The following is a 26,433-nucleotide window of genomic DNA, read 5'->3' as shown; positions in this document are numbered from 1 at the left end:
ATAGGTCTCTTACTGTGGAGACTGAAAAATACTTTCATTCAACATCATTTAAAAGAATTGCATGAATGTCTAACCCACTCTCTGATGGACTATTAAAACCACTCTCTGATTGGGTTTTCATCCTGAATAAAACTAATATAACTTGATTTTCAAGTATGTGAAATACACAGGACAGCCCCACTTCTATGCTAGTATACAACAGAAAGAAATTCCCCCACTTCCACCCCTGTAAAAGGTCCAAAATTAGTCAGACAGATTAGTTACAGCTAAAACAGTACCACTGTCATGTGAAAAGGGACTTCTTTGACTCTTAATGTGGAGACTTATTTTGCCCTTAGTGTTTAATTTGTCTGTCAGGAAAAGCCAATTTGTCCCCAGGAAAGCCAAGACCCTTGTACCTGGCCAGTCTGTCAGCATCCCTTTAGGGTGAGAGTCCTTAAGTAAGCAGTCCTGCTGGATTGGAGAGTGGTTGGACTGTCTTAGGGAAACATACCACCAACATAAGGGAGACCTCTCAGCAGGTCTTGCCCTTTATACTGAAGTGTGTTACCCACTGGCCAACTGCCAGCATCCATAAACGGTTCATATGAATAATTTAAGGAATTACATTCTTATTAATATAAAATTGTGACAGGTTAAGGCTCAGATTGCTGCTGATTGTATCTGACTGCAAAAATATGTTTGAAGGAATACACAGACAAGCTCTAGTAGTCAATAAGAATATTCAGGGTGCATAGAGCCTGGTTCTTACCCAATGGGCATGCCTATGGGAAAGAAGACAGGGTGAGCCTGTTGACTGATCCCAGCAGTTAAAATGAAGTCTCCCCTAACATTCCCACCATTCTCAGCTTACTTATATACTATTTGTTTGTGTTTTCATGAGTTTGAGGGATTCTAGTCATACATACCTTTGTTACTAATTAGTGCAAAATTCTCTAATTAGTGCAAAATTCTCTCCCTTTGCTTTTAAAAATACATTCAAAAAGAATTTAGAGTGCATTCCAGTGAGGGTTGGTTGTACTCTAAGGATTGGGAGCAGATAATGACATGGAGGTGTACATTAATAATATTATTAGGCTTTAATAAAGCAAGCTTGTCTAAGGAGAGGGATTTTGCCACAGTTGCTGTGTCACCAGTGGGATATCTTCCCCTCTTTCCCTGAGTTGAACTGGTATGTGGTTTATCAGCCACAAAGTACTGCCAAGTTCCCTTCCCTGCAAGGACTTCCACAGGGCCAGGCCTTGGTGCCTCCACTCCACCACACCCTCCATACCATGCCCCTTATAGTTGATGAGGAATCATCATGGAAGAGGTTTCAAGTCATGTACCAACCATATTCCATCCAGAAAACATCCACTGTGATCTACCCTGTATTATAACTCCCATTAAAATGCAACTATAAGCCCTCAGTTTCCTCTAAGTGTATCTCCAGTTACCAGTACGCAGGGTCAGCAGTCATTTTCCCACAACCACGAAAACCAGGAAGCTTTCATGTGTGTTCGCTAATGACATAATGCATTATAAATAAGATCAAGGAACAGAATGAAAAACAACAAACCACTTTGTTAGTTCAGATCTTTTCAGTACATAGACTATGCCTTTCCAGAGGAGAGTTGGTACTATCAACAATTTTGATAAACATTTAGAAACTCAATTTTGATGATCAGAACCTTTCATTGAAAGGACAGAGTGCAATTAACCAATATTGTTGTGCTGTTCAACAAGTTAATATAATGTTGCTTTCTCCAGTTTGGTTCCTTGAACCTTTTTTGCAATTCTGTAGAAATAGTTTGCCATGCAGTAACAGCAGACAGTTTAGTTCAGTAAAATTAATATCTTTCTCCCCTGTCTTTTCTTTTGTTATTACCATACAGAGGAGGAAGTTAAAATTGTTGGCTGCTCTCAATTCCCCTCCTATTTATAGCTTGATGTTTAACTTTTTTCTTATTTTCTTTTAAATAAGTTGCTATTGATATTTAAGAAACATCCTGCTTTTTCATACACTCCTAAAGCTTGACCTTCAAAGCAAAGCCTTTCTCAGAGAACCATAATTCTCCTGGTGTATAAAAGAAGCTACAGATTTAACAGAAGCCTAATTTCTTCCGTGTTTAAAGCAAACTTTATCTTTCATAGTCAACAGGATAGAAGACTCAATACTGAAAAGTGGTTTTCATCTACATAAGTACTTGGAAGTGCTTATTTATTTGGGCAAGTAGGTTTTTTCAGAATCCGGAAACTCTGCATTTCCTGCATAAATACACATTTAAAATAATCTAGTTTATAGATGGAAATGTGTGTATTTTAGACTAATTAGTCCTTCCAGAACCATGTGCTCAAAGGCACTGGGAGACTGGTAGAACTGGTCAGACCATATCCGAGTGTGCATATGCACATATGGGATATATCTGCTCTGGTAACACGTCCACTTCACCTGGCAGAAAACTGATGTATCCCTGCATATTGCTAGGAATGCAGTATGGATACAACTGGACTCTGATAGTTTTCTGCAAATATATTCTGTCTCTTGTCTAATCTCTCAGGAGCTAAGCAATGTCTTTTGGATGATACTTTAAAACATCTTGGGGCAAGATTTAGAGAGCTCATCACAACATGCAAACCCCATAAAATATCTGAAATACACAAAAAAGCACTTTGGACCAACTTAATATCTAAATAAATGACAAGTGTTTCAAGAGAGAACAGGGTGGCTGGCTGTCACTCACTGTTGCTGGAAGAGGCATTTCCTGTGTATAGGAGGAGCAGATGGAGAATGTTTTGATATTGCTGTACACTTGTCTGTCACTCTGTTTACCATATATATGTATATATTCCTACATATATGCAGCTTTGAAAACTTATTTTCTTGTTTTTCAGTGTGAGAATAATCTACATGTTCCTGTTATCATCTTCTAGAAATTCCATGGTTTTTCTGGCCAGAAGACTTATGGATGCTTGCCAACACAGAAGCAAACTTTTGGCTATCTAGTCCCTAGATATGGCTTTAGTAAGAAAAGAAAAGTATTTTTCATCATCAGTGAGGACTCAAAATCACCATGAAAGAATAATATTCATAAAGCATTGTGAAAAATCACACAAAAAATTGCACGGGATGGGGGAAGGGGAGGGGAAGGTGGGGGTTAAATAATTTAATCCCTAAAACATGTAGTTGGGAATCAAAATTGTTATTTGAGTGCTCATTAGAGTAGAAGGAGCCTGGAAAGTGAAACAAAATGTGCAAAAGGACTGCTCTCAAAATGTAATTAATATTTATTGATGATATGCCTAAATTTTTTTTCCCTTCTAAGACATTCTGATTGTTCTTAGTAGCAGCCTATTTACAGACAGAACCTTCTCTTCTCAAGTAATGAAACGACTAAGTTTGCAGAATATGTAGTTTGGAATATCTCCTCAAGAAAAAGGAAGATAAAAGGCATGTAAGCCCAAGGTCAGCTATCTGAAATAACAAAAGAATGGTCTCTGAGTAAATCATGATACATTTCTTATATTTATTTAGTTATTTTGGTTGGTTTGGGGTTTGGGGTTTCTTTTGCTTTGTATGTTCTTGATTCCAGCCTAAGCATGCACTCTGGCATGAGATACATCTCAAAGAAAAACCAGGAAGGATACTGGTGAAGACTAGAAAGTACAGAGCAGATAAACTGCATCCCAAAAAGGTCTCTTAAGAAATGGATGGGAAATCTCCCTGTGATCTTACCAATGCAAAAGTAATGCAATTTCCTGTAATTTTCCTGCTTATGCAGCTTCTAGCTCTTCTCCCAGGCATGAATAAATACACATCTAAGCTCTCCATTTCTTCAGGTGGAAAGTCTGTGAATCAGTGGTATGTACAGTGCTTAAGGGTACAACAGGATAGAATGGCAGAGCACTTTTACTCATGGAGAGATGGGAAAGATAGGCAGGAGGTAATATTTCTGTCAGTGGCCAGGTACAAGCCTTTAAACCTATTCCTTTGTAGAAAGATACTCTAAAGTGCTACATGCAATATGTTTTTATAAGTAGACTAAATAAGTACAATCTAACATTCACTGCCATAGGCAGTGAATGAAAATGTTACCAAATTTTCTATTCAGAATATCACATAATATGGAGTAGTTTAAACGTTAATTTCTGTGGTGACTACATAGATATGACACACAATCTATTTCCCAGCTATACTGTTCCTCTTACTGTGTTTATCTGCCACGTACATCATATACAACCATCTTACCTTAAAAGCAAAGAAATGATCTGTGTATTTGTCACCAAATACAAACTTGGCACCTGTATCAGAGTACTCCAGAAAAGTCTAGGGACAGAAAGCAAAGTAAATTAGCTATAAGCTCTGGGTATCTGCCAAAACTGAACAAAATATTGCTTGTTGTCTTGCAGAGAAATTGTGAGGTCCAAGAAGCCTGGGTTCTAATTTGTAGGGGTCCAAGCCTTGCTGACTATTTGGCTGAACTGAGGGTCTCTGTTGTGCTCTGCTGAGTATCCAATACAATAGAGGAGTTCCAGCTACACTGAAAAACACATCTTCTTTTTAATCTCAATGCTGTGGTGCATTTCCATGCTCCAGCTGATGCAAATAAGTACAATGAATTATGCAGCTTAAAATAGAGATTTGATGGCTGAAGTAATGAGTTTTGAAAGGTGTAGCTAAGAGCTAGCCTGAGGGAATCTTCTACTTTTAATTTTTGATCCAGTACATTTTTATACTTCTGATGCAAATATATGCATTACTGTTACAGTTTAAAATACAGTTAAATATACAGTTAAAATACAGTTTACAAGAGCTACAGTAATTAGTTCTGACAGGAGAAACTGTATGCCATGAAAATATAAAGCTAACAAAAGGGGGCACCAGACCTGCTTCAGTCTGAGAACATGGTGAGAAAACCCAGATGACTCCCAGTGTCTGCAGATTAGACAGGCATCAGATCTCTGCCCTTGCTCCTTCACAGAGACAGTACATTCTGTACTGTCTAGTTTTACCTGTGCTTAATTACCTGTGAAGAACAGCTGTGAGAATAGTATCCCTGAGGTGAAAAGACTGAATGTCCTTCAGAGGGTAGTCTCTGATCTATATTTTGGATATTGCTTATTCATTACTTTACTGTGATGAAAAAAAGTAACAGACTTTTTAAATAACTTTATGTCTGCAAGGATACCTGTGGGTAGATCCCGTCCACTTTCTAGAGATTCCTTACATCATGCAGATCTGGCTATCTGTATGTAGCTGAATTAATTTTCTTATATGTCATGAGGACTGTGAAATGTCCCTGATGCTATCAATTTGCTGCTCTGAAGGTATTTAGGCCTGTGCCCTAAATCCCAAGGCTTTTCAGCATATCGTGTTTACTGCAAAGATGATTTGCAGTTGAGCCACATCTAAGAGCTCCTATGAGTGCTCTGGCACAACAGTAATTTGTTTTTCAAGAATGCCAATTTATAACTTCAGCCCAACAACAGTAAAGCCACTAATAAATGGGATTACTCTTGCCATTGTATTAACTGTACAAAAAAATAAATGAGAAGGTTGCACTCAGGAAGTTGATTACCTTTCTGAGAATCCAGCTTTTCTCAAGAGAAGAAAAAATCAAGGGGCAAATGGATCCTTGAACATCCTGCTTATATAATGTAAGACTCTCAGGACAGACAATTATATTAAACAAATAAGGATTTTGCTCAATAACTTACCTGGATCTGAATGCCTAGCCAGTTAAATACATCAAAACCCACTTTGGTCCTCAGAATAAGAAGCCCAAGAATAAACTGCATTCCTATTCCTGAAAATACTGGTCTCCAAGCAACCTAGATAAAAAAATAAAGAAACTGCTCATTATTTAAATAAATAATAGTTTACTTTGGTTGTTTGTTTAAATAATGTGAGGGGACTGTCTGACTATACTGCAGGATGGGAGCAGCTGCCAAAACAGGTTGTAGGAGTCTTGGATCTTCACATATCTGGACACAGAATAAGGAGATTTTGCTACAGGGTTTGTCCTTGGGTAATTTCAACTCTGTTTCTGTCCCCTAGATTTAAAGACTTTTGATACTTGAGAACTACTCAGTTTTATATTGAGATTCATCATGTAAAGGCAGTCATAGGAGAAACTGTGTCTGCCTATGATGAGCTCCTCTTCACTACACTGATAACTCCTGTTCTGCTGCCTCAGAAAACATCTTTGTTTTGTGAAAATTTAATCAAATCCCTTACAAAACAAAGAGCTGAGATGGCATTCTCTAATTCAATCAGATCATATTTGAATAACACAAGCCAATTAGATGTAACAAGGGCTCATGGGAGAACACAAAGCACTTGGAGTATGAGTTTTCACCTCAGTTGGAGACAGCAGCAATTGAAAAGGATAGGGCAAGTTCATTAGTCCTTGCTGAGAGGACTTCACCTGTTAGGAAAGTCTCAGTATTGACAGAAGACATGAAAAGTATTGGGAGGAATTGGTGACCTGGACAATGGATGTAATGATTAATGAAAGCATGCAGAGGTACCTGAGGCATACAAACAGGATTTTGTGAAAAATTGTGGTGGCTTAACTAAGCCCTTTGTAATACCGGAGCAAAACAGAGTGCACACTTCTGATGAAAAACTAAAATAAATGGATTTGTGAGCCTATGGGAGTGAGTGAGCAAAAAGTGAGGGTCTCAGCTCAGCCTCAGCTGCTGAATTTGTAGAGGGAAACAAACTTGTGGGAGGTTAAGAGTTACACAAGTCTATCATATCTCTGGTTCCAGGCAATTTGTATTGACATGATGACAGCGTCCTCAAATGAGTGACTGTGATGTACTGAGGACTGTGGTAAGGCTCCTGTATGTGAAAGCATGGAGGAGGTGTATCTTGGCTTGAACAGCATCAGGGCTGGAACAGAAGATGGGCAGCAGCTTCTCAGATAGAGACAGGTGTTGGTACAGTCCCATACATGGTCCCCAACAGCAAAATTATTTTCCTCAGAAATTAAATACAGTGCTTGGTCTCAGGCAAGTCTATATTCTTACTTTCCAACATCTTGTTACTCTTACTACACTTGGTGCTAGGGTAGGGGAATAGCTTTTTAGATGCAGAATAAAAAAATTCCCCAAAGATCCATCATGGAATAAATACTCACTCTGGTTGGATATTTGGAAAAGATAAGCATCAGGAGAACATACAACACAAGCCCACCAAAGGAGATTAGCGGACGGGATCCTCGTTTTGCTGTGTCAAAGATGAGCCAGAAAATGATCATTATAATAAGAGTTGCACACAGCACCCTAGGAAATAAAAAGCATCCTGAAAAAGATATTTGGGATATTTCTTTCCCTTCCCACACCCAAAACATTTACATTTTTATTTGTGAATAAACTCCTTGTACAATGTATTGTGCTGAAACCTGTAGCTCTACACAAGCAGGAACCTGCCTTTGCTGATGCATCTTGGTGGCATCTGAAAGAAACGTCCTCCAAGCCAGGGTATGGGGAGAAACCCAAAACGTCATGAATGCCTCTTGTCTGGGTGCTATTTCTATTAAATGAGGTGTGATATCCTCCTCTTTTCTCACTTCATCCTTCTTTTCCTACCCTTCCTTCCTTTATTGAATCTTTCTTTAGTTCTGAGCAAGAGAGGCTGTGGTATTATGACATGCACTGTGCTGTTTAGCTGGTGGGCTGATGAAGTACGCTCTACTGAGGAGCTGGCTATAAACAGCTCATTTCTTTGTAACCATTTGTAGTCTCTTCAGCGATCTCAGAAACAATGACATGAGGTGTGTATATCTGTTTATAGTGGTTGCTATGGTCACCACTATCAGAACCACATTAAGCTTATTTATCGAAGGTAATTAATGCAACAACAGCCCGGAAGGCAGCAAAATACATCACCCCATATACAGAGAGGAACCATACACAGTCCCAAGTCTTTAATGTCAGTTTTGTCTAAGAGTAAACTTTCACTGATTTCAGTGGTGCTTAAATTCCATCGTTAGATGAGGATTAAAATTATTGCAGGCAAACTCCACAAAATAGCTTGGCCATTGCAATGCTTTCTACACCTGAAAGACTTTCTGTCCCTTGGAAGAAAACAGCTGAGGACATAATCTATGATATGTACAATTTAAAGATTGCAGTCCAGGTAAATAGCACTTACTGCTCCCATCTTGCTCCATCTGCTTGTCAGGGCTTTCCTGCTCCTTTGGCTCCTCCCAGATAGGCTGCCTATCCCCAGAGACCATCTAGTGGAGCTGCCTATGCGTGATTGCTCTCTAATGTGGCTCCTGAGCAGGCTCCTGTACCTTTACAGCACCTTTCTAAGCTATTTCTAAATCTTAAGAATAATCTGGGATATTTTCCTGAACTGAGAATGACTCCTTAAAACTCTTTGTCAGTTAGTAGGTGACCTAGCTGAAACAGAAGGTAGCTGGACAATTTCATTTTCCTTTTTAAAGAGATTTCCTTTGTTTTTTCTTTGGTCTGCAAGGTTCCTTTGTCTCCTCATTTTGCTGGGGATAACTTCAATATCCCCGATCACTGCTGAGGAACACTTAAAATAAATATCTGACAGGTCTAATTATCTACCATTTATCTACCAGGCAAATGTGTACCACTCTAAATTAAAGTCATACAACCTTACCATGACATTAAATCTTGCTGGCATGTTTTGATTCCTGAAGGTCAAGTAAAAATTGCTAGGGGGATATGTGGAAAAGTAGTGTCTAGATAATATACTCCAGTCTTTAGCAGTTTGCAAATGTTAGAGTTAAGGTTTTTATGAACCTAAGAGGTCTGTGAACAGTGGAGCGCTTTCTGGTTTGCAGAATGAACGCAAAAGGTTGCAACACACATGAACTTTTGTGAACATATTCTCTTTCAACCACAAACTTTTCCCATCTCAATTTGTGGTACTTTTCTATGTTTTCTGCCAAGATTTTTCATCCCTAACTACTGCATTGAAATCCTGAATGTGTTTCTGATCAATACTGAATTATTCTGTGATTTTATTGAGATATGTATGATTGACCTATCTCCCTGTTCTCACAGGGAAGTAATGTGAAATAAAATCATAGGAATAACTTGCCTAGCACATTGTCCTTCTACATAAATAGAAAGTAGTTAATATTTACCATTTCAGCCAAAACCACTGTTTTTTCAGATATTGATCTCCAGGGGAAAAGAATGCAGCAATTCTGTCTTCATATTTAGCTATTAAATAATCCCAGCAGATGAAGAAGATGAATAGGACAGTGAAGACAAAGAGTGGCAAAGCTCTCTGAAAATTCAAACTGCAGGCTGCAATGACTACTGCCAAGTATGCTGTCACAGAAACAGAAATATAAATGTCAGTTAGGCTGGTCTTTTTAAAAACAGAATAAACTTTTAAATTTATAAAAGGTGATCAAAGTCAGGCCTGTGCTTATCTTTTTGAAGCTTTTCTGACTCTCAGCCTAAATACTGAGAAATTTTGTTTGTGTTGTTACTTATGATATATGCTCATTCACACGACAGGTGGGTTTCATTCTGTTGAAGCAGATTATATGCTTTTGCCAAGGTAAATTCATATGAAACATGTTAATCACTCAGAAAAATTAAACACATCTACAAGAACTTCTTTTTCTTGTGAAGAAAGTATGAATTAAGAGCATGAGTATTATTCCTTTTTTAAAAAGAGGATGAGTTTATCCAAAACTAGAAACTATCCAAAACTAGAAATAAATACTTATATGTCAATTGACTAATCTGATGACCTCAAGTAATTGTGAAGCATAAAAGTAATTTATTTAATAAAGTAGCTATGAAATTATTTATTTGACAGTTCACTGCTGGTAAATATTGGCCCAAAAATATTCAGTTCTTTTAAAGAATAATTTTATTTTGTCTATGGAAAATAAAAAGGAAGGACTACTGATTATTGTAATGCAAGCTGGTTTTTATGGAGTTAATGTATGAAATCCTGACATATTCTTATTCTTAGCTCTCTTGAACCAGAATATGTGTGTACTACCACAAAGCAAAGCAAGATGATGTTATGAGGGCAGGACAGTCAGCACGTAAGCAATACTTTTATAACCACCTCCTGGTGTGCTGATGCCTGTTTCATAGACATATTTCAAGTCTCTGTGTTCAAAGTAGGAGGATCTCAAGAACAAACTTGGTGAAGTAGAAGGAAACAAATCAACCTACTTATAATTAGAAAATTTTAATTAGAAAAAGGAGAGAGAATAATATCGGAATGATTTTGCAGTGCAAATTGTCATAAGTACTCTAGAAAAAATATTTGCAGTGAATATTGAGTGATATGGGTCAGAAAAGAAAGCTTGTTGACTTCAGTTCAGTCCTATTTGGTGCCTGACAGTTTTTAAAGTGATTTCATGGTCCTGGACAAGGTACTGAAACTGTAATTTTGGAGTCAGCTGGTAATGGAGTAGACACAAAGTCTAAACTCTGCTGTTATCACAAGAGTAATTGCTAGTCAGACTTTAAATATGCTGGAGAAGCAGTTTAGCAACATTTGTGCTTTTGTTATGTTTGGGAATGAGTGGAGGTTTTGCAATCTGGAATTTTCTGTAGAACTAAATTCTTAAGTACTTCGAAATACATCATTAAAGAAAGTCAAGAGTTTTTTATGTCAGACAAAGACACAGCACAGCCTATAATCTCATACAGGTAAATAAATAAGGCTTCAGCAATCCTGGGTGTAGTATATACTGTACCTGTTATTAAAACTCCATAGACCACATAATGAATTCTGGTTTTATGTTTCTTGTAAAACTCACAGACTTCATCATACTTTTTTTCTAAATGCCTGGGGAAAAAATTAACAAAGAATAGAAACATAAGCTCTTGCGGAAGAAAATTGTATTAAATTGGTCGACATTCCTCCACTAAAGTTCACTGAATTTGGAAAGGATTAAATTTGGATCTTAAAGTGCCAAATAAAATTGCCTTTTGAGAGGGATTTGTTTGGGATGCTGTTGGACAGGTTGAGAAGAAAAGATGGCAGATATTTAATAGAACAATCAGTCATCTACATAATGGGCCAAAGTCAGCAGGCCAGTTCTGCTATCCGCTGAAGTACAGCTCTTCTGTGAAGAGATCTGTCAACAGGGTTAGTGCAAACTGAGTAGGTAGTTAAAAGATTCAGTGTCCATTACTAGACCCACAAAGTCTGTTAATACAGCCAACTGAGTGTTACTATGTGGAACAGTAGTGTTGCTGTAACTGTGAAGGTCTAAGGCTACATTTGTGCCTGTGTAAAATAACCAATATCCCTCTAAAACCTTATTACAGTGTGCATAGATGTTTCTGGACTTTTTAAAATTTGCTTGTTAGTACACTAACTTTTATCTTATCATCTCATGGAAGTTAAAATTATTTGTTATATTTGAATGTCATGCTCTAGTATCAGTTCCTTCAATTATAACATATTTCACTTTCTTCATTTTCATCACTAAAGGTAAAAGCATAATTTCATGAAGGAGGTTGAAATTTAGGGAAATAGCAGTTAAGGGAGTTAATTCGACACAGATTTCTGATGTTAAATATGCTGGTGACGTGGATGTATATCAATTACAGAAGCAATGGCTAAAAAAGCACCTTCACATTGTGCAAGCTCGAAAAAAATTATAGCTATGTCTCTGTCATCACAGAGGCACTGCTTTAGAGAGGCACATCTCTGAAGCAGTTTCTCACATTCCCAGTCCATAAAAGCAATGTTATATTTAGAAATGCTAATTATCCAGACTGTACTTGTTTGGAAACTAAATGCAGCTGGAGTTAGATGCACACTGAAATCCAGCACGAATACCCTTCTTTTCTGCACTCAAAAAATAAAAAATCAATTAATTTAAAATAAATTTCTGAGAAACAAGAAATATTAATTTAAATTATATCAGTACACAGAAGAACAGAGCAGGAGCACACGCCTTCGCAAGTACAAAGAGTAATAGGTTCTCAGAGAATCTTGATTGCTTTTGATACTTCAATTTCAGTTCTGGGAATTCCTGTTGCTTCACAAATCATCGTGCTTTTTTTTCTAACTTGTGAGAACATTAGGTTATCTACCCAATCTCAGCAGAAAGATCAGATACACAAGGAAGAGATAAAAAGGAGAAATGAGAGACAAATAAATGAAAAAGGCTGTTGTTTTATCAAATTTATGGTTCATCCAGCACCCAAGAAAAGGAAAAAGTGCTACCTACTATCTGTCACTGCTACTTGTGAGTCTTTTAGGACTTAAAATTTTTACTTTCAGATTACAATTTCTTGTAATTTCTTCTTTTATCTAACATCTCTCTCTCTCCTTTTCATTTTATTAATTTAGGTTATTATGACATTGGTACACCAGAATATCCTAAGTATTTAAGCACATACATCATAAGTATGCAGCTCTGCTCTGAAAGGTGGCAGAAAAAATATGTTCCTTATGAAATATTGTTAATTTACTAAGGAAAAATTATTTTCTAAAAGCTGATCCTATAGGCTTGAAATGTAACTGAAGATGTTGAAAAAACAGATCTCACTTAAGCACATTAATGTGAAATATTTCTATATGTCAAAACTATTCTTGCTTGCATTTTGTAACTCAGAAATCAATTTTCTCTTGTGCACGTACTCCAGAAGGGAATGTTAAAATCTTGTACTTGCAGTGAATCTGTGTTATCAACAGACTGGTCTTCCAAAAGGGCTGTCTTAGACCACAGACTATTCAGTCCTATCAGTTGAAAGAAATCAATGACACATATGAACATTTAGTGTGATTTTAAGTATTGTGTCTTAACTTTTTCAAACAGGGTTTAGTTTTTACAAAAACCCCTAATCCTTAACTAAAATGTGGATGTGTGTTTTCATTCTGTGATCACTTGGAAACAGCACAAACACAATGTAAAATTTCTGCTCCATTAAAATGGCTTTTTTCGACAGTTGTTCTATTCTTAATTTGTACTGGAGCAAATGGCTATGCAACTGAAAGAACTTAGTGAACCTTCAACTTCCTGAAAGAGACCACTCTTTAGGACCTCTATTTTAAAAACACTGCTCTAGAAATACTGGAAAAGAAGTTTTGTACAAGAAGGAAAAATATTGCTCCTTTAATTTGCAAGGCTTTAAAAGCCTTGTTCCACAATGACAGATGTAATTTGTAAGGTATAAAAATTTTAAACATGTTGTGTTTCTGTATTACAAAAATTGCTAGGCAATACAAAGGATATGTAGCATAGGGGTAAGGCAGTGAAATTTAGAGCTGTCACTCCAGAAGCATAAACACTGGCAGCTTTTTGCTTAGACCAGGATGAAGTGAGTGGAAGACTTACTCATGCAAAAACACATTACCCTTTCAAGCGTGGTTGCTCATCATCTACAGAGGCACGTTTGTTTTCATGCAGATCACTCTCAATATTGATGTATTCATCCCCCTGGAAAGCAGATCAGTGCCGAGGTTGTCAGAGAGGTTCATGCTCCTCCAGTGAAAAAAAGCATCCCCACTGGCAGATGGTTGAAGCAGTCTCTAGACTTTCCTGTCTGCATTGCTTGCATGGCTCTAGCTCTCCCATCTGCCACCAACTCAGTGTTTAGACCAGCTGAGGAGTTTCCCAAGCCATTCACACCATATTCAAAAGGGAAATAAAGGGGGGAAAATACCGGTTTTTCAGAGCTGAAGAGGGCAGGGCCTCCTAGATAGTACTACTGCACACAGCTGAAAAGGGCAAGCTGTGAATTAGCCAGCTTGCCAGGCGCTTCCTGTAGACACCCCCTGGTTTTGTTGCTTTTCTCTTTGCAGAACTTTATTATGGTGGAACTTTTGTATGTGGAGACTGGTTAAACTGGGCAAGGCTCAGTGTTTTAAAAAATTTAACTGAGACAATAATTTTATTCCTAAGAAAAATTGTTGCCTGGGTCCATAGAAGCATGGCACTGTTAAAGCTTTTGTAGGACTAGAGGTTGGCCTGCGCCCTGTCTGAGGGCCCTGAGGCGGCCGGGAGGGGCACAGCTCCAAGCTGGCAGCACACCCGTGGGGGCTGTCCTGCCCTCGCTGCACCTCCTCCCCCTCCCGCTCTGCTGGGGCACAAGGAAGGAGCCTGTCCCACGGCTACTTACCTCCATGCTGATGGTGAGGCCTGCCGAGAGGCCCGGGCCTGGGGCAGGGGACCATTGTGCTCAAAGACAGCAGTGTAGCTGCATGAGGCCCTCACGCCTCTCGCTCTGAGCGCCGTGCAGGGCACTGTGACCAGCTGGCTGGCCTGGAGTGTCTCATGACCAGGGCCAAGACACACAGCCTTTGCCTGCCCTGCTCCATACGCCCTACCCTCTTCAGAATAGCAGCCCACAGTGCTCAGCCACTTTTGGAGCAGTGACAATCTGCAGGTGGGTTTACCTTTTGTTATTTTGTCACTTTTGTTTATGCTAAGTCTATTCCCCGGCCTGCTGTGGAAAGCCAGGCCCACCGCTGACCTTGCTCTGGTCCCTGCATTCCGTCTGTCCTACTGCAGGTGCTGCCAGAAGCCCTGGAAAGCCCTCAGTTAGTTGCCAGGGGGAGACTTGGACCACAGAGTCCTAGAATGGCCTGGGTTAGAAAGGTTAAATATCATTAAAGACCATTAAAGAGAACCAACTCCCTGCCACAGGAGGGACACCTCCCACTGCACCAGATTTCTCAAAGCCTTATCCAGCTTTGCTTTGGACACCTGTGGGGATGGGGCATCCACAACTTCTCTGGGCAAATTATTCCAGGGCATCATCACCCTCACAGCAGAAAACTTTTTCCTAATATCTGACTAAACCTACCTCTTTTTCCATTAAAGCCAGTGCCCCTGGTCCTATCACTACATACCCCTATAAAAATCAGCTCTTACTTATTTTTTTGTAAGCCCCCTTTAAGTGCTAAAAGATCACAATGGGATCCCCAGAGCTTCTCTTCTCCCAGCTGAGCAGCCACATCTCTCTCAGCCTGTAAAGTGTCTGCAGACTTTAATGATCTCAAAGGCAAAACTAACACTTGGCAAAACCAGAGTATATACATGGAAGCTGCTGTTCACTCTCCTAGGGAAAGCTCAGTGCAAGACCAGCAGGAGTCTGTTGAGTCTCTTGGCTGCACTTTTCAGAGCAGGGTGCTGTGTGGAGCTGCACTGCAACATATGACCACATCTTCACTAAACTCATTTTCTTTGCCTTATCAGTCTTGACTGTGAAATAAAGCAAACCTAAAAAATGCCTACTAAGTTACTTTTACTTTTGATAAAGGGCAGTACTCTTCTCAGTGGCTGTGCAAGCTAGGCTTCTTATCTGATGGATGCTGAGTTGTGATAATATGTAAATATCATTTATTCCTGAGCCTAAATTTGGAATATATTGCATACCAGTTCTTCTCACAGATCTTTTAATCTACATTACAAATCAGGAGAGTCTCAGCCCTCCGGATGGAAGCACCATGCTTTTACCTTTGCAGGCAGCTACATACCCTTTGGCCTTTGGCACTGTGTCAACTCTCCTGATCACAGCTGGAAGCTCACATCCTACAGATACTCCTTTCATCCCCTCATCATTCTCACTGCCACCACTTCATGCACTGCCTAGGCCAGGCCATGCTCTCCTATCTCTTTTCTCATGCCACAACACATATCCCTGTGCCTAGATCACCCACAGCCTGAACTCTCTCTCTCTGAATTTGTGAAATATAGTTTGTCTTGAGAATATAACCTATTTTTCCTGTTGAGTATTTCAATTACAAAAGCATCAATCTACATCTTTCCACATTGCTTACAACGTATTTAAATATGCTCAGAATATTACTATGTCACCCTTTCATTGTCACAAATGCTTTCCTACAATGACATTAAAAGGTGAAAAAATCTGAAATCAAAGGACAACTTTGTGTGAAAGTGTGTAGATACAAAAGGAAGTAGGAGAATGGATGCATAACCTTTTTGTTGTTTTTTCATGGCCAAACATGGTACCAGGTCTGGCTTATGGGGAGTGTTGTACCTTGCTGAGGGTTACCTAAGGGCTGTGCAGAGCATGTGGACTTCTGCCAGCAAAGTGAGACACTGTTAGTCTTCACACTTTAAAGACCCTCAAAATAAATTCTTATGCCTCAGTCACCAGGCGCCTGAGAAACTGTTGGCGCAAATATAAAAATCTCTGATACTTTTGCATCAAAGAGTGGCAGAATGAACCTTTTCAGTGGGAAATTGATTTCTGATAAAAATCAAGCTTTCATAGATGTCACTACTTTTCTCCAATTTTCTACAGTTTCAATCAATTCTGAAAGAACTTTTTTATTTTTTTTTTTTAACTATTTCCTTTTTGCCAGTTTTTTTGAAGATTAAGGTGTAGGTACCATCTACCACCTTTCTCTCCTAGGATCTCAGATTCCAGTCTAGTTCCCAAGAGTGCTTATCAGAACAGCCTAAGTGATCCTTTCTATCACTGTATATCTGGAATTAATTGAACTTTGAGAGCAGAGACATTATTTTGCAGCATGCCTTTGCTGGCTCTGATCATATCCAAGAAAACAATAGAAGAGACAAATGAGTACCCACTGCATCAATTATTTCTTAAATGCTGCTTTGAGTACCTTTACCAAACTTGGCAAGTAGATATGATTACAAGAGAATAAAATTTTTAAATCAGCAAGTTATTTCTGGAGTTAGGATGTGAAAATATTAATATTACCTGACAATGGTAAAACACCTGTGGATTTTTTAAACCTGACTCTTATGTTTTCATAGTGAGATACTCACTATGTGGGCTTAAACATACAGAAAAAAGAAGTCAAAATGAAAGTGTTTATTATTACAATAGTCTGTATTGTGCTCTCCTCTTCTCTGTTCTACACAGGATCTCTTGCCTCAAGTTTGTGTTTGTTTCAAATTTTCCCTGTTTAGGATGTTTATTTAATAATTAAATATTAATTTATTATTACATATTTAGTAATATTAATTCTTTGACTGAAAGATTGTATCTCTAAAACCAATGATTACAGATTCTCTTTTATCCACCTTCTTGTGAGAAAATGCTTCTAAGTTAACTCCTCATCCTCAGTCTTGCCTCTGATTACCATTTCTGATGCCTATTTTGTATCTTATCTTGTATAAAGCCATTAGAACATTGGCATACATTTTTTTCTGAACCCTACACATGTAGTTTTGTTTTTTCTTTAATGTATTTTTGAGAACAGAACTCACTTCCCTGTCCATTTATACATTTTAAATTATATTCAGATTTTGTTAGAATATCTGTCTTGGATATACTATTACATTGCTGACATTAACTTTGAGGTTTCCTAATTTTCATTAGGTTATTTGGAATGGGGAAAAAAAAGAGAGAAAAACATACCTGATTAGCATGCACTGTTTTCTCATTTTGTGAATTCTTCATTCTCTGTGAATTGTCTCCAGGGCCTTTCTGATTTGTATCATCCACACCATCATCATTGTCATTCTAGGACCAGAAATCAGATTGGTTCAAATCAGAAGCTGAAAAACTTTCTCTTGTACAGTAAAAACTGATTTCTAATCTGATGCCTGAGCTGCCATGGAAGCAAGTGAATGGGTGGCAGGAAATGGCCTCAAATTGCACCATGAGAGGTTTAGATTAGATATTGGGAAAGATATCCTTGCTGAAAGAGTGGTCAGGCATTGCGACAGGCTTCCCAGGGAAGTGATAGAATCACTATGCCTGAAATGTTCCAAAAATCTGCAATGTGGCTCTCTGGGGACACAGTTAATTGGTGAACATAGTGGTGCTAGATTAATGGTTGGACTCAATGATCTTACAGGTCTTTTGCTGTATAAATGATTCTGCAATTCTCTGTGTTACTTTACTGGAACAGGGAGCCCAAAACGCACAAAGCTTGGCTGCTCAAGTCACTGCACTATTGCACAGAAGTGCCTTGGTCACAGATGGTGCTCAGCTAATGTGAATCTGCTGTTTTCTCAACTAAATTCACGTCTCCCGTGGTGATTTGTGCTGCTCATTGTCTCAGGACTTGGTTCAAGTTTATGAAAAACAGACCTACTCCTCACCAAGGGTGAAATGGACTGTTAGGGGCCTTCCCCAATTGTTGGTACCTTTGCTCCAGCATTTATGCTCCTTACACACGTGGAGTAAATGTGATCATATACTTGTACTGCTCTTAGAATAAAGCATTCAGAGTATCTTTAAAGAGACGAGTTAGCTTTACCACACTGATACTCTGGGGTATACATTTTATCAGAGATTAAGACAGCCATAACCAGCTCAACTATTTCTAATTTTTCTTTTATTAAATCCCAAATCTCAGTTTGCTTGTTTCTCGATGTTTTGAAGGGTAAGTTATCTCTTTTTAATGGTCCTAGAACATCTGGTTCTTGTTTTTGTAAGAAAGCTGATTAAACAAAATTTCAGGTAACTTATATCTGCAATTACTGTGAATGCTTTATATTTCAGTGGTTTCTTATGGCAGCAGTTACAGTATGGTCATTTCACTGGGTTTTATTGCATAAAGCATCTCATTATTTACATGGTAATAAACCCAGTAAATTAGTATTTACAATAAAAACAATCACTTCCACATGAACAATACAAAATAAGCTGAATCATAATAAATTATGATAAAGGCATGAATAAGCAGTACTACTAGAAATAAATTGAATTTCGCCTCTTAGCAGAAACATGACCTTAGAAGCAACTAGAACAATGGTCAGTAACATTTTTCCTTAAAAATACTTTGCCTCCAAACTTCATAAAAATCAGTTTCGGTCAAGTATTTCTGTAACACTTTTGTGTGTCTGGGAGAAGAAAGGAGTCACAAGAAGTTGTTTACTCAAGCGCTGTGGCTTTATACATCAGTTTCCTCAATTCTAAGCAAAAAAGCATCTTTTCCTTCCCTTAAGAGAGGTAATTCTCTTTCAGAAATACTTGTCACTTGTTTACCTCCTAACCATGCCATCATTGGAGTTTGCTGTAGCTGCTGCTGCAGTCAGCAGCAAATGCAACTACTGAATACTCCATACAATTAAAAGAACCCAAACAAACAACTAAATACAATAAGCAGAGATTTGCTGTAGCATTGAGATATAATGTATTAAAAATACTACACAGTGAATACTACATAGTGAAGTCAAAGCAGTATAGTTCTGTAATTCACATACACACACACCCACACAGTTCTGAGAATAGTGTCTTTGAAAATTCCTATACTTGTTGCTGAGAAAGAAAAAGCAGAGATTTCCTAGAACTTTTGTCAGCAAATGTGTGAAAAATTATGAACACGCAAGCTGCTGTCTATGAAATACACAAGAATAATCTGTGTTGGAAGCAACCTCTAGAAGTCACTTTGGTGAATCCACTGCTCAAGTGCAATAATTACATAAGAGTTTCATTTATAACATAATTAAAATATATGAATATATGAGAAATGTAACAAAGCCAGTAACAGCATCACACATAGAACTCAGTAGCCCACACTGCAGATTGATAGATTTGTGTCCTTCTCTGTGAACATAAAAAGGCATTATTTCAACTTATCATATCACATTTCTAGATTATTACTGATCCAGTAGAAGCTAGTTAATTACATTTGATAACAAATTAATTTTAGAAAGACTTCTGCTGACTAGAGGAGTCTTTGAATCAGTACCATGAAGCATTTTAAAAGTACTTCTCTTCATTCTCCTCTTTATACAATTTTTTTGTTTGTTTTGTTTGGTGACAACACATTATTTAACCCAACTGCTTGAGGAAAAAAGCTATTTTTGATTTCTAACAAGAAGAGAAATATTTAAGTGACAAAATGCTTATTCCCTTTTCCTACTTATTTAGTGTCTAAGGTGCTGTAGGAACTCCATAACAAAATGTCAGTCTGTGCTTATCACCTACTGTTGCTGATTGCTATGTAAGCAACTCAGCACAGGCAGAAAACTTCTACCTCATTTACTCAGTATTCTTTTCCAGCTCCCCCTAAATATCTGGAGAACAAAACAGTGCATGAGAAAATGGGAGTTCAAGCCTTAGGAACTACAGTTAGCACGGTCCTGTTATGAGCAAGGTCTAACAATATGTAAAGTCATTTCCGAACCTACTCGACCTCCAGGTGACATGAGAGAGCAGGAAGTTCACAGAGAAGCTTAGATGGGAAAATTCTCTTTGCTTTAGTGCACAGTTAAAGAATTACAGAATTGGTCCATCTATTTTGAATGTTTATAGTATGAAAAGTGTTTCGAAGTTGTGCTTCTACTTTCACAAACTGCTTTACTTTAACTGATTGGAATTCCCCTCTTGTAAAACATTTGATTAAATGACAAGGACATTGTGGTCTCAACTGTGTAAGTGAAATGCTCTTTCAATATTTGTTTAGTTCCCTCTTGACTAGCTGTTTCACCACTACATTCATTGACCTTCCCTGCCACCTCCTCCTTGATAACTCCTATTGTGCTTTTCACAATAGCAGACACCCTGGAGTAGATGGTGTTATGATAGTTAGGGAGGAAAACAGGCTGGTCAACAATTCACCCAGGTAGCTGCTTAAACTGATTTATGGTTTAAGGCTGGGTCCTTCCATTATGTGGGAGATTATAATGTGGATACTCAAGGAACTTAGTGAAAAACAGATGCTTCAGAAGCAAATAATTCAAATTCTAATGTTGGATTTTGTTGCATCTCATTAGATTTCTAATTGTATTTGCCCAGCAGAAGCGAAGCTGTCTAATTTACCCTTCAAAACTTGCTTTTCTTTAAATATTCAGTGCACCTGAACACCATTCATCTAGGTTTTCCCTCACGTACTGTCTTTTGTTAGCCAGAGCCATGATTCTGAAGGAGTTTAAATGCGTTTTAAATATTGCAGAAGAATTTCTTTAAACTAATAATCACAGGACTCATAAATACCTGTCATACAGAACTCAGTCTACAAGGCAGGAAGGATGAATGTTCACTACCCATGTACTAAACTACAGTAAACAAGCTGTAGAAACAACAGATAAGAAACAGGTTCTGCTGGATTCAAATTTAGCAGTCTATATCTTCATGGGCTCTTTCGGAAAGGACTGTAAATAAGACTCCCCAGTTCTGAGTACATTGTTGTTTTTTTAAAAAAATTAGGTTATCAGAGTAGGAAACTTGGATAGTATCCTGAAACGTAGGGTTTTTTTATTAAACTCCCGCCTCCACCCCAAGCTGGAAAACAAGCTTAGAAAGTGTGGAAAAGGATAATTTCCTGTCTGAATCTGGTTAAGTAATGCAGTGCAACACCACCTTTGTTTCCAAAGGTAAATATAACAGTGATGCTCATGAAATATAAATTCTTAATAGCATCTACAGTCTTAATTAATCAACCAGACAAGAGTATCTAGGAAGCTATGGAAAATGGCAATAAACAGAAATGGCATTTTTTAGGATATGTTTTAAGCTCGTTTGAGTGAAATGGAGTACAAATACTGCATGCATTATGGCAATATCAATCCCCTATGCACTGTGAGTAAAGGGCAGAGTTTTAAAGGGGATTCTTCCCCAAGTCAATTGTTTAATTAAGAGTATGGTGAGCTTTGCCACAAAGCAGGTACAAGTTGTTTAATGCATCATAACACCAGGAATAGGAGGCAACAATAAATATTTATTAGTTGTTATCTTCCTTTGGCATTGTGTTTATTTTATGTTTGCCTCCATGTTGCTTGAAACTGTAGGGCAGTTTATTCATCCACCTACCATTCCTTTTAAGATGCAGCTTTTACCATTCCTTATGGAGTAAATGTGACTTGGATGCTTAATGTTACCAGAGATCTGAATCATCAGAACTGATTAGATAAAAAAAATTGCCTCTTTAATAAAGCCTAAAGACAAGCTAGGTAAATCCAGTCTCAGTTTTGGGTTTATTGTTAGTGATACAGGGTTTCTGAGCAGAAAACTGTGGGAAAGTGTAGCGGTCCTCCAGCCAGCCAGTGCGATGTATGAGAAGTTAACCACCTTGAAGACAAGAGACACAGTAGCATTTCCATGCATTATGTACGACATTATTGTAGCTATAGATACACAATCTGTTATGCTGGTACATAGATGCTTAACAAGAAAATTTTCTGAATGGAGGATAATGATTTAAGTTCCTTAAATTACATTACATTTTTAAGATGAAAAAAATTAACAACCTGAATGTCTCATTATAAACAGCACAGCAATCTGTTGATTCTAGATAATGAGGCAGCAACCAAAGCAAGTAACTTTGGCATGTAGGTCTTAACAACTGCATTAGGTTTTATTAACGTAAATACTTTATTATTGAAGTGTAGGAGCATGGTAAGAAAGACTAGCAGTATGGGTAAAGATAGCTATGCATCTTAAAAGCAGTAGACATTGTAACACACCCAAATGGCTTTTGGTAATTGAGATTTTCCTAAAATCAAAAGGAGAGCATTAAACAGCAGAGATGTACTTTTGGGGTTTATAATCTGTTTTCTTTTGAGACCATTTTGACCTGTTAATAAGGGGGAAAGTTGCTTCTGGGTCTCCCAGGTACTGATATTTTCACAAGACAATAATGCAGGACCTGCAATTTCAATGCAATGCTCTAGTAGAAACTGCATAGTGTACAAGAGTAGCTGATATTTTGCAGAACCAGGCATTTTTTTAAATGCAGTTAAAGTTATTAATATAACTTTGTGTTACACGGATGCATGGCCTACTGAAAGTTAACATCAGTTAACTGAGGGTGTACTACAGTACCATTGAAAATGGTGATGCAGTGAAATGCTTCTGTGATGCAATGAAAATCCTATCACAGTACAGATGGATGTGTGTGTTTACATGTCAATAGCAACTGAGGAATAGAGAAGAACTCACAGTTATCTCCCTTTAACCATTTGTGTGACAAATCAAAAACCAGACCATATTACAACTTTATCCTGTTTGATCCCTTTGCAACAGAAATTACAGTTCTTCTCATTCTTGACTTAATAAAGATCTGATATGATCATTCATCCATCACTTGTTAGCCTCGAGCTGCTCTGTATTACATTGAGAGCTGTTTTACTAAGTTAGGTACTTTACAAAGCAAATTACCTAACTCAGATTTACTTTGTCCCTCTCTTACTTCATCCCTATGTGCATTAATCATTTAGTGGTTAAGATGCATCTGAAGGTACCTATGGATACATAAAATGGTACCTACACAGATACAGAAAATGGTTTAAATTACACCTTTTTGGGAACACTTTTATATTTTGTGGTTTAGGTAAGATCCTCATTGCTTAATACATTTAGACACATTTATTTTGGAGAAATTAAAGTGATCACTCTGTGCAAGAAGGGCTTTAAACACAAGAAAGAGTGGGAAATTATGAGATTGTGTACTTTTTAGTGACTTTACTGTGAAGTGATTTGTTTATATACAGAATTTTACCTATTTCCTTCTATGTCTTATTTTCTATAGGGAGTGAACATATTCAAACAGAGACAGACAGTGTAAAAGTAAATAAAAATAGGGAAACTTAGCTGCATAAGGCAATGTTAACCCGGGTCACTATACTGTGCTCCACCGATCTCTGAGGAAAAAGGTGATTTTCAGCTTATGCCATTCAAGAGAGTTCAACACCGAACTTTTGCAGCTAGAGACTCCACACTCCTTTTTGATTTCGTTAGCACAGATTTAGGAAGCTGATTGCACTAACTTAGGCACATGTTTTGTGTGAAAACACAGACAGGATGAAACCTCTTATCTCACTCACTTGAACTGAGGGAGACTCAAGTTCAAATTGCTTATCTATCCGCTCCGAAGCACAGATGCTTTGAGGGCCCTCTGATCATCCCGGAGAAAGCCCTAACCACCGGGCTATCATGTTTTAAGAATTATCTCACTTGTCTACATTCTGTAAATATTCCGACGGGCTTGTCTGTCCGTATAGCGCAATGAATAAATATACAGAGCGGTTGAATGTCGCTGATGTTATGTAATAGCTCACATGCTTAGCATCTACAAAGACCTTTCTGTGTCATTTGGATAGTGTCGGCACATACCCACGTTCGCTACCCACATCCTGCAAGGTGACATCAGGGGCAGCGTAAGGATCGGAGACTGCAAAGGGGAGCAAGGGGCTGCTTTGCTAACACAGCCTTCTTCAGACAATTTCACAGCCTCTGACTTTCCCCGACCTCTTCTACTTTCAGCAACAACGCAGTGAGCCAGCCCGGCTGCGGGTCCTCAAGTTTCTGTTTGTATTTGCTTCAATTCCAATGAAAGCACAGGGATGCTGGGCACTAAGAAACAGTAACTAAGTGGGGTTTTTGTTTGTTTGTTTGGGTGGGTTTTTTTTGTGTGTCTGTGAGTGTGTGTGTGTGTGTGTGTGTGTGTGTGTGTGTGGTGTTTGTTTGTTTGGGGGGGTTTTTTGTGCTTCCGCTTATGAAATCCGCGTTTAAAAGGCTGTTATTTATATCTAGAAAACGCAAAACTTTCTGGGTGGCTCTTTATCCTCTTTGTGCCCTTCTCGAGAGCAGAAGACGATTGCACTTACTTTATGCACGGAAGGATGATATGCCCCACAATGATTACATTATTACATTATTATTTTTCTCATATTATTGAAATACATTGCTTTGATGAGTTATATATCTGCTGCATAATGCAGACCTATACATTTCTGACAGAACTGTAAATGACCTATCCTTAGGAAAAACCAGCAACTCATGCAGCAGATGGGAGTTGTGAGATCCATCAGCCCATGAAATACTACCAAGTCAAAACACTTTTCAAAGCTAGCTGTATACCATTGAGTAGAACATACTCCTGAATAAGTCAATTGTGCTCAGCATTTTTTAACAAGAGCCGTGTACTTTGGCAGGGTATCAGCACGTAAAATGTTGCAAAATACCTGCAGGCAGAGTGCAGAAAATGCTTTTTCTTTGTTCGGGATCTGAATTCAACATTGTTCAATGTTTTAAAGTCCTTCCTCTTCCCCAGAAAGCAAAGGAAACCGCACTTACCTGGAAGGCCAAATTGTGCGCTCCTGAGCCATCACGGTTGGTCTCCATCAGCTCCATGTGCCTGGTATGGAGCTTCGGAAGAGTGTTGGAAGCTACTTGCACCACAGGGCAGAATCAGCCTGATTAATCCATCCACTGGATCGGTATCACTTAAGTCAGGTTAGCTACAGGCCTTCTCAGGTTGCTCTTACTCCCACTTAGCTCCACCTTCTCGCTCCAGTAGCACAGCCCCTTTGGGCCAGCGTGGGAAACGGCCTTCAGAGGCCAGAATGGAGGATACCTGCAGGCCAAGAAGCATATTTTACCCGGTATATCTCTGAGTGGTCCTGAAGGCAAATGTGTGTACTTATATGACTTCTGTCCTTCCTTCTGTCCTCCTTGCGTAGGAGAAAATCTTCCATGTCCAGATTTTGAGAGGCCTTTTTTACAGGTATTTTTAAGTAATTATTTTTTGTCATATTATTGTAGCTTCATTTTCATAGTAACTGGGGACTTCACCTAAAACGAGAGTGTAAACAACACTCAAAACTCTGACAAGTGCATCAGTTGGCATCTGTATTTCATGGCACAGAGTCTTTTGGTTATCTGTCCACAGATTACTCACCTTTAACTGAAGAGTTTTTATGGTACTTTTGAGGCTTGCTATTTGCAGTATTGCAAATAGATGTTCTTAAAACTATCAGTTGGGTCTCTTGCCCATGTTTTTTGTTGGCTATGGGCTTTATACAGCTGTATACAGCTTCTTCTGTATAAGTCCTGAAAATACTAGAACTATTACAGACACTAATGTCAGACAGGATTTGTGTGAATGTAAATTTTGCCATTAAGAGCAGCAAAAATGACAGTGTTCTGTTTCTTGGAAATACAGCAAGGTATATTTATGAATTCATTAGCTGCCTACATTCATAACGTTTTACACGCAGATGGAAAATGTCATGAGTTATGCCTCACCCTGTGAAAAGCAAAAAACTATGCACTGTTTTACGTACAAGACCCGAATGGATTGGCATGACTGAATATTTTATTTGAAATAATGAACAATTACATGAAAAATAAGATGATGCATCTTTCTGAGTAATCTTCCAACTGTTTTACTAGTATTATAAATCATACTGTTGCAATATGTGCTTTCTGAATATAACCATTACTCAAAAAGGAGGAGTAGCTGGGTTTTTTTGCCAAGGAGTGCAGGGTTTTTAATGATTTTTAGGTTTGCAGTGTTCAGAATAGTTTTGGTGACCCAGCTTTTGAAATCAGCTTGTTTATTGGTAATTGTATTTACCCTGTGACTAGATGAATTTTTCTAATTACTTCTCTATGCTTAATAATCTTCAGCAAGAAATAACTGCAAATATCTTTAACAGGTTTTTATGCAATTGCCTGCTGATTTCTGCATACCTCAGCTGCTTTACCTTCCTTTCTTACTTCTCTCTCCCTTCCAATTTTGAACATACTATTACTACAAGAAGGTTGAGGAAACAAGGCAATGAATAATTTTCAAAT

At 38.1% G+C, this 26,433-nt stretch overlaps 1 protein-coding gene across 2 annotated transcripts in view; it reads right to left on the bottom strand.

Moving 5' to 3' along the window:
• The window catches only part of SLC28A3 (solute carrier family 28 member 3), a 37,813-nt gene extending 12,743 nt beyond the window's left edge, over window positions 1-25,070 (bottom strand). Inside the window, exons 1-8 of one of the 2 annotated variants that reach the window (XM_056513680.1) lie at window positions 24,931-25,070; window positions 17,320-17,424; window positions 13,318-13,400; window positions 10,701-10,792; window positions 9,114-9,303; window positions 7,125-7,269; window positions 5,698-5,811; window positions 4,229-4,306 (exon numbers count right to left, since the gene is read on the bottom strand). In XM_056513680.1, the coding sequence (XP_056369655.1) occupies window positions 4,229-4,306; window positions 5,698-5,811; window positions 7,125-7,269; window positions 9,114-9,303; window positions 10,701-10,792; window positions 13,318-13,400; window positions 17,320-17,424; window positions 24,931-24,987 (864 nt within the window). In that variant the 5' untranslated portion in view covers window positions 24,988-25,070. Of the gene's footprint in view, window positions 1-4,228; window positions 4,307-5,697; window positions 5,812-7,124; window positions 7,270-9,113; window positions 9,304-10,700; window positions 10,793-13,317; window positions 13,401-14,082; window positions 14,468-17,319; window positions 17,425-24,930 lie in introns of those variants that run through there. The other variant, XM_056513679.1, reaches the window with a different exon arrangement.
• Between the last annotated feature and the right edge of the window lie 1,363 nt (window positions 25,071-26,433).

The sequence above is a fragment of the Oenanthe melanoleuca genome, chromosome Z (assembly GCF_029582105.1).
Source record: "Oenanthe melanoleuca isolate GR-GAL-2019-014 chromosome Z, OMel1.0, whole genome shotgun sequence".
Lineage (NCBI taxonomy): Eukaryota > Metazoa > Chordata > Aves > Passeriformes > Muscicapidae > Oenanthe > Oenanthe melanoleuca.
The sequence above is the reverse complement of the archived record's forward strand: the minus strand, read 5'-3'. Positions and strand labels throughout refer to the sequence as shown.